Source organism: Suricata suricatta, chromosome 1 (assembly GCF_006229205.1).
Source record: "Suricata suricatta isolate VVHF042 chromosome 1, meerkat_22Aug2017_6uvM2_HiC, whole genome shotgun sequence".
In the NCBI taxonomy this organism is placed as follows: domain Eukaryota; kingdom Metazoa; phylum Chordata; class Mammalia; order Carnivora; family Herpestidae; genus Suricata; species Suricata suricatta.
In genome coordinates this window covers 57,082,196-57,095,163 of record NC_043700.1, presented here as the reverse complement: position 1 = coordinate 57,095,163, position 12,968 = coordinate 57,082,196, and the positions used below count along the sequence as shown (strand labels likewise).

Genomic DNA, 12,968 nt, shown 5'->3' with positions numbered 1-12,968 from the left:
GATGGTATATAACACCATCTATTACACGTACTATTTTAACTATTTTAACTTTCTGCATAATTTGATGACTGAACAAATTGGCAGGGGATATGATAACCTATTATATGTAAAGGTAAAATAAATTAGTGTTTGGGGTACCTTAAATTATGTGCTAAATATCTGCATTAAAATACAAAATGATCTTAGCTGTGAACACAAAATAAGTTATCTAAGTATTTAATATAAGACCTAGAATATTTAAGTAAGATTACAATAAGTAAGAGCTACATTTATGTATATTAACATAGACATTTCCTCAAGCTAATTGTCTCATTCTAGCTTATGATAATATCAAAGTAAATTCGAAAATATGATTAAAAATACATTACTGATGTACTAAATACTTAGAGTTAAAAGTTGAGAACATTTGCTGTGACAATCTACTAAATTCCAGGTTTAAGTATTTTAGGATATTAACGACCACATTCTCATATTCTAGAGTACACACTAAAAATATTTTTATTTCCCACATAATCTCAATTTTTCCCCTTGAGTGTGTTTTTTTTAATATACAGATTCATTCTGTTTCAGTTGCTCAACTTTTTTATCCTCCATTTTCACCTTCCACGAATAAGACCCATTCTCCAAAGTCCATGTCAATTGCAGTCTCTTCGGATCAGTGACATCTTGACCTTGCTTCCAAGCCTCCCAATCTCATTAGAAATATAAAGGTAATGAAAGCAGGGACAGGGTGTTTCTGACTGAGATAAGGCGATTGGAAAATAATTACCTTTTTATTGGGTTGCCTAGTAAGTAATTTAACTGAGAATTTGCACATAAACTTTAAACCCAGTCATAACATTACATAGTGTAGAACTAAATTCCAGTTGTGAATTTTAAACAGTAAAAGTCAGCACTTAGAACTAATGTGAACATATCATTTTTAGCCAAACTTCAAGTCAATTTGGTGAAATCAAAATTCTTACTATCTATTGAAAACTCTGAAAAGGCAATGATGTTCAGTCATATACAGCACTTCTAATAAAATAACACCACTCAATCTATGTCTTTGGGGATTTCAGGTCTTGAAGAAGCAGGAACACATATAAGCCAGAGTCTGTGTGGAGGGTGTACACATGAAACTGCCTTAAATAGTTTGATTATGTGATGCAAAGTCTGAAGTCTTCCCTAGACTTCACATTTGGAACGTTTTATGTTGTCAAGATCTTTTCTCCAAATGAGCCTGCACAGCAACACATTATTTTTTTCACTCAACCCAAATAACTCATCCTTTTCCCCAGTCTGAAAAAAATTCCACGTACAAAACCTTTTAACAAATATTAATGAAAAAATTGTGACTAGCAGGGAGAAATCATGAAAAGGAATTATATCTCACTATCCTTGTTATTTATCACATCTGTTCCCAAATTGTTTCCTGGAAATCCAAATACCCTTCCTTTATTCATAAGAACAGTTCAATCTCCAAATTTGCACAACTACTCACATATAAGGCTCATTCTCAACAAAACAAAGGAAGATTCATTTTTCTTAGACACTTAGTCCAATTAGAAATGAATATTTTCTGCTGCTATCCCACAGGTGTTCTAACAGGATGTGTTACAGCTCTGGCCTAGGATAAACTGTAGGCACCAGCGAAGGACCAGACAGCTGTACTAGAAGCATCAGGAAGGGCTCCCGATGAAAGGTGACAGTGGAGCTAAAGCCTGAAAGTTAAATCTTGACTAGATGTTTACTAAAATCATAAGATGAATCAGAGATGAATGTGTGCATGAGGGAGAAAGGAGGAATATTCCAAACATATGGAACACAACAAACAAGATACAGATGTCTCTTTTGGCTAGAGTCTGTGGCTGTGTGTGCCATGGTATGGGAGTTGAGAGGTTCAGGAGAGAGAAAATAAGACAAACCCACAAAGACAGTGAAGGACCAGTTCATGAAGAACACTGTTTACTTTGTTAAAATATTTGAATTGAATTTCAAAAGTCATCTATCCTCAGTCGTAAGAATGAGTAGCCCTCATTCACACCCTGAAAATAATAAATATTGCCATTAATGCTAATGATCCAAAGTATGGATCCTTCCTTACAATTTCTGTTCCTTACAATTCATGTTTTGCTCTCTAATATGAAATTCTCACTCAACAGTACAACATTCTCTGTTGAGCAGGCAAAAATAAAATGTCAATAAGGCCAGCATACTGGTTCATAACCCTAGATGTTCCCAGGGATGTTTTTCTTATGTGAAAGTCATCCATTTTGTGCACCACAGTAGAGAACAAATATTGAGAAGCATTTCTTTGAATATTAAGAATCTAAAGCATGGAAGGGCTCCTTGATGGCTCAGTCGGTTCCACATCTGACTCTCTCTCCCCTTTCCCACTCACTCTCTGTCTCTCTCTCTCTCTCAAAAATAAATTTAAAATATTAACAAAAAATTTTTAATCCAAAATTAACTGGACAAATACTCATCTCCACTACACCATAACCAAGGTTTTTCGATGATGCTGAATTATTCACTGAAACCTGTATTCTAACAAGCATCAAGTCAATAAAATTGTCAACCTGTATGGCTACTATTTCAGTCTAAAAGTCTTAAGGCATTCAGATTCTTAACACGAGTATAACTAAAAAACCACACGAGAGAAAGGATTAAAATGTAGGTAGTTTATGAGAACTGACTTTGGAGGGATATGGTTTTATGGCCCCCTGGCCCCTGGAGTAGCCGTGAATAAGTGAAATATGATATGCTTATTGATGTACCTATTAATCTGAGATGATGCAAATAATTTTATCAACCTCATGAGCAAAATATATGTGATTTTTTTCTCAGTTTGTATTGCGTTCCAGGAAATAATTTAAAAATCTTTCTGTCAATTGAAGAAATCTATTCATTATTTACTGAGAGGAGATTCTAGAACTAACTTTAAATCTACAAATTACTCATGCTCTTCTGCTTAGTGAGTTTATGGGGCAGTTTATTCTGTCTTTTAAAAAGGGAGTATTTTGTATTCCTCTGTCAAAACCTAAATTCACAAATGACTAGAAGGGAAGATTATATTTTGATTACCTTGTGGTAAGAATTGAAATTGAAATGACAGGCATTAGAATTTATTTTGCCTTAGACAAGTGATATTCTTTCTAAATCTGTCAATTTTCAAAGCAAGATAAATGAAATAATTTTACCATATGCACATTATTTTTCATGTCACACTGGGAAGTGTCCAATTTTTCAAAATTTCCAATTTTCTCTAACATGCATATTAAAAAGAACATCACTTTAAGAGGTATATACGCTCAAAAACATCCAAAACAACTGTGTCTGACTCTTCCAAAAGACTAAACTACAGTTACTGCATTAATTTGAAATAGAGCTCAACAATTAGTAAGTTAAATCACATGTAGCTAACCAAGCAATCTGTATTTATTAAGAACATGCTGTTTGTCTCAGTTCAGCAGTGCATTTATATCTCAACCAGGTTTCTAAATTACCTACCTCTGCCACCTACATCACTTATTTTTGTGTCATCCTTTACATTGCTATACAGTGTCCCTACTGGAACTCAAAGCAGATTATTTTATGCTCATGCTTAACAATCTTTATGCCCCTTCCCCACTCGCTTGTGTGTTCTCTCTCTCTCTCTCTCTCTCTCTCTCAAAAATAAACAAACATTAAAAATAATTAAAAAATAAAAATCTTTAGATGTCCCTTTTTGGCAACTGTGAAGCTGGAAAGACTCTGGCCAGGCAGAGGATGTAGAGTAACCTTCCACTCTTCCCCTTTGACCTCAAAGCCCCTCAATAAAATGGTTTGAGGGGCACTTGGGTGGCTTAGTTGGTTAAGCGTCCTTCAGGTCAGGTCATGATCTCACAGTTCATAAGTTCAAGCCCCGTGTCAGGCTCTGTGCTGACAGCTCCAGATTCTGTCTCCCTCTCTCTCTGCTGCTCCCATGCTCATACTCAATCTCTCCCTCTCTCAAAAATAAATGAACATTTAAATTTTAAAAAAAATGGTTTGATCTCCTCTTCCCACCAAAAAATCTTTAGATGTCCCTTAGTAATCCTGCCTTTGCCACTCCTCTCCTCTGTCTTTGCTTCTGACATAAGTCAATTATCAAGACTTCCTGTGTTCCCTCTTCCCAGATCACTTACTTGCCCATACATGTGGTTGGAAAATTTTTTGCCCTAGCAAACTAGAAACATCTTCCTCTCCTACATCTCTTCTCCAGGGTAATTCTTATCTGTCTGTCTCATTTATTTGTCTCTGTCCAGTTTTCCTAATATAAAACAATAAATATGATAAATTTAATGACTAAAAAATCTGCCTATTCCATGTATGTTCTGTATTTGTAAAAAACAAGGAAAAAGTCTTATCATATTAATTGTGTATAAAGCCAGCTCATTCAGCCAAAATTTTCATTTTTTAAGAAATCATTTAACTTAAGTGATATCACCAGTAGATGAAAATATTTTAAAAAGAAGTCTCACTACATAGAAGATCATGATTTAGATTTGATATGCCTTCTGTGGTCAAGGGACATGAAATATAATTAGAAGGATAAGAATGAAGCCAAAGAATGAATTCGTAGTACAGCAATATATTATAAAATAACATGTACTATATATGACACAGTGAAATTCCCAATTTTAAGAGTAGAGAGCAAATAAAACAGAAGGTGCTGATTTTAAATAAAAATGCAGTAAATTCTAGGGAGTTAGTAAAAGAAATGGTTGGCTAAGATTCCTTTTATCAGAGAGATCTGTGTTTTAAGGAATGTATAGAATGCAGTTGAGCACAAATTTTGGAAAAAATATCCAAAGAAAAGATCAAATTACCTTAAAATAGATGAACATCTACCTATAGGAATATCATAGTCATTCAAAAAAGTTTTATGGCCCCAAACCATTAATCAATCTTGTTTTCTCAAATAATTATTTAATTCAGGGAACAAAATAAAAACCGGTAATTGACTATTTCAATAGACCTAACTGATCAGTTCAGTTAAAATAATCACGAAAAGACTGATGATAGCCAGAGGCTGGCAGGGGTGTGTGTGTGGTGTGGGAGGGTGTTGGGGGCGGGGGGCGTTGGGGGCGGGGGGAGAGACGGGGAGTGTGGAATTGGGAGATGTTAGAGTGTTAGAGCACAAACTTCCAGTTTCTTTTTTTTTTTAATGTTTTTATTTGTTTTTGAGAGAGAGAGAGAGAGAGAGCGCGAGAGCGTGAGCAGGGGAGGGCCCGAGAGAGAGGGAGACACAGAATCTGAACCAGGCTGCAGGCTCGGAGCTGTCAGCACAGAGCCCAACGTGGGGCTCGAACCCACCAACCCTGAGATCATGATCTGAGCCGAAGCAGGTCGCTTAACCGACTGAGCCACCCAGGCGCCCCGCTTCCAGTTTCTATAAGGAGAAAAAGTCTGTGGGCCTAATGTACAACATGGTGATTTTAGTTAACAATAGTATATTGTATACTTGAAAGTTCCTAAGAGTAGCTCTTAAATGATCCTATCAGAAAGAAAGTGAAACTGTGCGGTGATAGATGTGTTAATCTACCTTACTGTGGTAATCAATTTGCAACATTTATAGATATAGATGTAGATATAGATACATTATGTTATACAACTTAAACTTACGCAATATTATAGATCAATTACATCTTAATAAAACTGGAAAAATACTATCATTAAAAGACAAAATCAGGGGGCACCTGGGTGTCTCAGTCAGTTACGCCTCCAACTCTTCATTTAGATTTAGGCTCAGGTCATGATCTCATGATTTGTGAGCCTGAGCCCTGCATCGGGCTCGGCACTGACAGGGTGGAGACGGCTTGAGACTCTGTCTCTCCTCTCTGCCCTCCCTCGCTCTCACTCTCTAAATAAAAAAATAAATAAGTGACAAAATTCGTACTCCAATGACAAAATAAGTAAAAGGAACATTAAGTATGTACGTTTTATGGAATAATGTTGAGCTTGAGCTTAATTAAAACATAATAATTAGCATAAAAAGAAATATAATGGGGGGCGCCTGGTGGCTCAGTCAGTTGAAGGTCCTATCTTGATTTCAGCTCAGGTCACCATCTCACAGCTCATGGGTTTGAGTCATGCATCAGGCTCCGTGCTGGCAGTGCAGAGTCTGCTTTGGCTTCCCTCTCTCTCTGTCATCTCTCTCTGCCCCTCCCCACCATGCACACTCTCTCTCTCTCAAAATAAGTACATAAACTTTAATAAATAATAAATAAATAAAATGGTCTACTATGCACTCTCCCTTAAAATAAATAAACTTTAAAAATATAATGGTCTACTATGATACAGAAATGGTCATAAATGATAAATACATATTAGAAAAATTGGTTTGTGAATTACTCAGCATTTATAATTTCCTTTATTCATGTTGAATTTTTTCCAAAACATTTTTAACATATTAGCAATGCCCATTGACAAGGAAATAATGAGATTAAATGGCAAAGAATATGAGAACTGTAAAGAAAAAAGAAAAAAAGTAATTCTTACATTATATTGTAGAAATATGTTGCACTATTAATCTGTACAAGGATTAACAACAACAAAATAAAACCCCCTTCTACCTACATATTGATAAATCACTATAAACATTACAACTTTCTTTGCCTATAAATTTTAGAGGTTTTTTTTTTCTTTCCTATAAAGGTATATGCTTTTATTTTATAGCACTTACTCAATAGAAATCTGGAAGATCCTAGTCTAGCCAGTAATGAGATGTTTTGTGGTGAAAATTTGCATAGATAATTTACACGTATTTAACAGTATTGTTTTCAAATACATTTTGTCTTTTATAGTTTAAAACAGCCCTTTAGCTGATTGCAGACAGCAAAACTAAGGTCTCCATGGGAAAAAAAATGGCATTGTCCACACAAGACTTGCCTAAATAAATCTTTCAATTCCTAAAACAGGGGAAATAAAGTATCTCTTTTCTATGCCTCAAAAAAAACGCTTTATTTTCCCAGTTGGAAGGGGGTGGGGGGACTGAGAAAGAACTACATAGACAAAAAGGCAGTGGCAAATAGAAAACAATTTTCACATTTAATATATGGCCATTCTCACAAAAGTTTAAAGCTTTCATTTTTCTAGGAAAACAACATTCAAAAACAAAATGCTCCAGGTGAGGAGAATTCAACCTAGGAATTTACATTAGAATCTGCTATCCAAACTGCGTTTAATAAATAAAAGGAAAATCAAGGTCTATCTTTTTAATAGAGCACCAATGGAACAGGTTAGGGGATAAAGGAGATTACATTCATAACGTCTCAGGATTGAGGATTGGCTCAAAAGAACTCAGTCTCTGGATTATTTCCACTAGACTTAAATATCAGAAGCAAATTGCATGCACTTTAGCAATGTAAGATGCATGCTCTATTCTCATTTTAATTACGCATATCTGCCCATATACGTAATTAAGAAGAATGCCGTACTACCATGGCTGTACTTATGAAAATATGGCCATGCCACAATGGATTTCCAGTCTCCTTCAAGTAGACAGCCGCATGATCATTAATATTTGTCACATGAAATCCAAACAGAACTTACATTTTAGTTTTAATTCAAGAGAACAATGTTCTTAACCCCCCAAAATCTTTTCATAAATATTTTGGTATTAGTATATGTATATTTCTTGGACTAGAAATGATGGTGCAGTCTTCTTCTCATTAATCAATTTTCTACTGTTAGAAAATGGGCACTAGAAGACTTCATCTTCAGCTAAAATATTTTCTTGCAGAAGAACTTGGTGAAAGCTTGAGTTCACAAGACCTAGTAGACCCAGTTGCTGTGGGAAGGCTGTGCCCCCCAGGGTTTCTGGCCGCCCTGATAACAAACAGGGAGTTCCCATTCTTAATACATTTTAATCGACAATTCTCTTGTACTGAGCATGATGTTACAGTGCCTAGTCCTGGCTGGCTCTGTCTGAAATAATAGACCGTTGTAGATTCAAAACCTAATATAAATGTTCTGCTATTTTATTATTAGCAAGACAGAGAATTCAAATGGAATGTCAGTCAGCTTTTTATGTTTTCCTCTGCAGCTGCACGCTTCAGCTAAGGGATCTCTACCCTATCTATATCACCTAGATCTTTATGAATCCCATAATCCAAATTCAAATATTTCTATTTTCTGTAATATGATTTTAAGGTCCCTGGTGTATGAAAAAGTCAGGGTGGCAATTGCCACTCCTATTTCATATGAATGTCAGGAATCCCCTCCCAACAGAGTTCTGTCTTCAGTTTCTCTTAAATAGCCAGCAATTCCTAAGAAAGTCTTTATTATTTATTACAAATATTTATATTTATTTGGCTCTCACATTTTCTATTGTTGGTTCTGGTATCTCAATTTCCTAGATGAATAATAGATGTCAATATAATAAGGGCAGTGTATTAAAAAAAAACACCAAATTTCCTCCATGTAACTAACATACAATTAACACATCTGTTTAATAGATTTATGTGTCTGTCTTAGAGTAGTTTAAATATATGGAATATATTTTTGTTTCATTTATCTGCAAAAAGAACTGTTGAAATCTTTCTTATAAAACACTGCAATCTCTCTCATTCACTCTTCCCACCAGGTGCAAGGAACCATCTTCCCAGCTCCCAATTTCAACCCCATAATGGACGCGCAAATGCTAGGGGGAGCACTCCAAGGATTTGGTAAGCCAGATCATTTCCATCATCTCTTATTGCAATTTTTTGACTTTACCTTGCTTTAAGATTATAATATGGGTGGGGCGCCTGGGTGGCTCAGTAGGTTAAGCGTCCAGCTTCGGCTCAGGTCATGATCTCATGGTTTGTGGGTTCAAGCCTCATGTCGGGCTCTGTGCTGACAGCTAGCTCAGAGCTGGAGCCTGTTTCAGATTCTGTGTCTCCCTCTCTCTCGGACACTCCCCTGCTCATATACTGTCTCTCTCTCTCTCTCTCTCTCTCTCTCAAAAATAAATAAAAACATTTTAAAAAGATTATAATATGGGTGTAAATAGCTGATGTCTAAAGGAAGGCAAGTACAGATTAAAACAAAAAGCTGGCAATAAGAATAAGAAGAAAAATAATAGAAAAGGACAATCATGGGAAACCGATTTGCTCTCAATTGCAAATCTGATCTTCACATGTTTTTGTCTTAAATCCTTAAATGTCTTACCACTAACTCTGAAATGAAACCCCAAACCAAAAAATCTTAATCTAGCAAAACACATCCTTCTTTACCTTTATTTGTTTTCTAGCCTGTTCTGTTTATTTGTTTTGCTATTACCACTTCCAGCGAAATCAAACTTTCTGCTGTTCCCCAAATTGGATCTGCTTTTCCGCATCTCTATACACTAGACCAATAATCCCCTACATGGACTGCTATTTTCTTCTCCTGTTATTCTGCATCCAAATTCTTTTCAAGATTCTCTTCAAGTAATTCTTCCTCTTTGAATTGTTCTTTGGACACTCCAAACCCAACCAGCCATGCTGACTTCTGGGACACCCTCTTCTGCACTCCTATGTCACTGATCTCATTTTCTTTTTTTCTTTTTTAAAAAATTTTTAATGTTTATTTATCATTTGAGAGAGAGAGACAGAGAGAGACAGAGAGAGAGAGAGAGCAGGGGAGGGGCAGAGAGAGAGGAAGACACAGAATCCAAACCAGGATCCAGGCTCTGAGCTGTCAGCCACTGACTGTGAGATCATGACCTGAGCCAAAGTCAGGTGCCTACGTGATGGAGCCCCGATCTCATGTTCATTGTGCTTGTCCTTTTGCGTCACTGCTGACTTCAGAGAGTTCCCAGAGCATGGCGTCTGGCATGCAGGTTCTTAACTGGATATTCAATGAATTGTAACTACAGTTTAGAAAAGAAATATAGAGATAAGGGAGGAAAACTCTTGAGTTCTTTAAAAAAAAAAGATTTAATTTGTAAAAAATGAAATGGAGCTGTTAAGCATCCATATATTTTCCTTAACTAAAACCTGTTTAAGATTTCTGGTGAGCATGAAGACAAATTTTGAAATATCTGCACAGAACATGCAAAGACTATCAGAAGAAAGTAAGCTCTTAACTTTAAAGATAAAGTCGCCTTTAAGAGAACTATGCTGTGCGCATGTGTGTGTGTGTGTGTGCGTGTGTACATGCACGCGAAAACATGCATGCATGCTCATTTTTGTGTTTTATTCACTAGCAGAATCTCACAGGAAAACAATAAAGGACTTCAAATATGTTCTCTAAAGTTGACTTTAGAAGTTTGCAAAGCTTTCACGCCTTTTAAAACATCAGTCATCACTAGACAAATACAGAAACAAGTTAACAAAAAGTTACAGATTAACTTTGTCTACAGGAGAAAAATTTTTGCTTTAAAACTATAGATTAATCTATTCACTGAAAAAAATTTTCTTTGCTCCAATTTCAATTCTCCTGCCATAGCAACTGTGGGGTAAGAATATGGATTCATTTTGACCGTTGTAATTTTTTGCTTGTCAGTGTTTTAGACTGAAGAATTTCAAGAGGGTTTGGTTTTGATTGCCTGCTGTCCACTCTAGCACGCGAGAGCAAGAAGACAGCTCAAAATTCTTTACAAGTCTATCCATCCTGATGACCCTGCCAAAGTGTAACTTAAAAAGATCATTGTTAATGTTTTCCTTGGCTACTGTGGGGTTTTCTCCCCAGTGTAACTGAGATATAATGGATATCTAACACTATGTAAGTGTACGTGGGCAGTATGATGACTTGACTGGTATATATATTGTGAAATGATTAACACAATAATGTTAGTAACCTCTCTTTACTTAGCATATGATCAGTTGTTGTTGTTGTGGTGGTGGTGGTGGTGGTGGTGGTGAGAACATCTAAGACTAACTCCCTTAGCAACTTTCAAATATACAACCCAGTATAGTTCCCTATAGTCACCATGCTGCATATTAGATCCCCCAAACTTATTCCTCTTGTAATTGAAAGCTCGACCAGCAACTCATTTCCCCATCCCTCAGCCCCTGGCTGTTTCTATGAGTTCCGCTCTTTTAAATTTTGCTCATAAGTGATATCACACAGCATTCATCTTTCTGACTCATTCACTTAGCATAATACCCTCGGGATTTATCCAGGTTTTCTGAAATAGCAGGATTTTCTTCTTTTGATGGCTGAATAATATTCCACTGTGTGTGTGTGTGTGTGTGTGTGTGTGTGTGTGTGTGTGAGAGAGAGAGAGAGAGAGAGAGAGAGAGAGAGAGAGAGAGAGATTGACAATCACATTTTCTTTATCCATTTATCTGTTCATGGACACTTAAGTGGCTTTCATGCTTTGGCTATTGTGAAAATATTACAGTGAATGGGGGTGTCAGGTATCTCTACTAGAAACTTCATTTCCTTCAGATTAACACCTAAAAGGAGGATTGCTATGTCATATGGAAGTTCTGTATTTAATTTTTTGAGGAACCTCCATACTGTTTTCCATTGTCACTATACCAATTTACATGCCTACTCGTGGAAATTCCCTTTTCTCCACATTTCTTATCTTTCTGATAATAGTCATTCTAAGTAGCATGAGATGATATTTCATCATAGTTTTGATTTGCATTTACCTGATGATTAGTGATGTTGAGCACCTTTTCATGTACTTATGGGCCATCTGTATGTCTTCTTTGGAAAAAATGTCTATTCAGGTTCTTTGCCCATTTTTAATAGGATTATTTGTTTTTTGCTATTGAGTTGTATGAGATTCTGTATTTTAGATAATAATCCCTCATCAAGAATATGATTTTCAAGTATTTCCTTCCTTTCTATAGTTTGATTTTTCATTCTGTTAATTGTTTCTTTTGTTCTTCAGAAGCTTTTGAGTTTAATGTAGTCTCACTTAATGATTTTTGACCTGGCTGCTGTGTTTTATTTAGAAAAACAAGAATGCAAATAAAATAAAATAAAATAAAATAATTTAAAGCAAATGAAATGAGCAGTTAACAAAATCTGTCTTAGGTTGTGGAGCACTGAGGTGGCTCAGTCAGTTAAGCATCCAATTTCTGCTCAGATCATGATCTCATGGTTCATGGGTTCAAGCCCCACATGAGGCTTTGTGCTGACAGCTCAGAGCCTGGAACCTGCTTCTGATTCTCACTCTCTCTCTCTCTCTCTCTCTCTCTCTCTCTGTGCCTCTTCCCCACTCATGCGTGTATGTGTGCACATGTGCTCTCCCTCTCTCTCTTGCTCTCTCTTTCAAAAATAAACATTAAAATTTTTTAATTGCCTTAAGTTGTATAAAAATTCACCAATCACACTAAAAAGAAATAACAGTCAGTTAACAGTCCTTAATGGTATAGTCCAGTATCCAGTTCCTTATGATTAGAACCTACCTTCCTTATGCATGTAGTCTTAGAACAAGTGTGTTTATTTTGTCTCAGTTAATATATATAATTTCCAAATCATCCCTGTGAGATGCTGGACAATCTGAACTATTTTTAAACTACACGCCTGATTTTTGACAAAGCTGCATTCAAGTCAAAATTAATCTTTTTGAAACAGTGCTATTTGCCTTGTTCGATCTTCATCCCCATTAAGTATAATGTTCCCTATAGGTTTTGCTCAGGGTTTTCATCTTGAATAGGTGTTGAATTTTGTCAAATGCTTTTTTTCTTCATCTGTTGATACTCCCAACAGTTTTTTTTTTCTTTATTCTATTATACTAATTGATTTTCAAATGTTGAGATAAGACTTCAATGCCTGAAATAAACACCACTTGGTGATAATACACAATTCTTTTTTACAGTGTTGAATTCAATTTGCCAGTTTTTTAAAGGAAATTTTACAACTGCATCCATGACAGATACTGGTCTGTAGTTTTCCTTTCTTGTAATACTTTCTCTAGTTTTGGTATTAGAGTAATGCTGACCTCATAGAATGATTTAGGAAATATTCCCTCTACCACTGTCTTCTGCAAGATATTGTAAAAAAAATCATATAACTTTATTCTTTAAAAGTTTGGTAGA

The 12,968-nt window shown here is 35.8% G+C and overlaps 1 protein-coding gene across 1 annotated transcript in view; it reads left to right on the top strand.

Moving 5' to 3' along the window:
• Nucleotides 1-6,421: 6,421 nt before the first annotated feature.
• Nucleotides 6,422-12,968, top strand: part of ANXA10 (annexin A10) — a 59,318-nt gene continuing 52,771 nt past the window's right edge. The window contains exons 1-2 of the mRNA XM_029950601.1: nucleotides 6,422-6,493; nucleotides 8,591-8,672. Coding sequence (XP_029806461.1) covers nucleotides 6,422-6,493; nucleotides 8,591-8,672 — 154 coding nt within the window. The remainder of the gene's footprint in view (nucleotides 6,494-8,590; nucleotides 8,673-12,968) is intronic.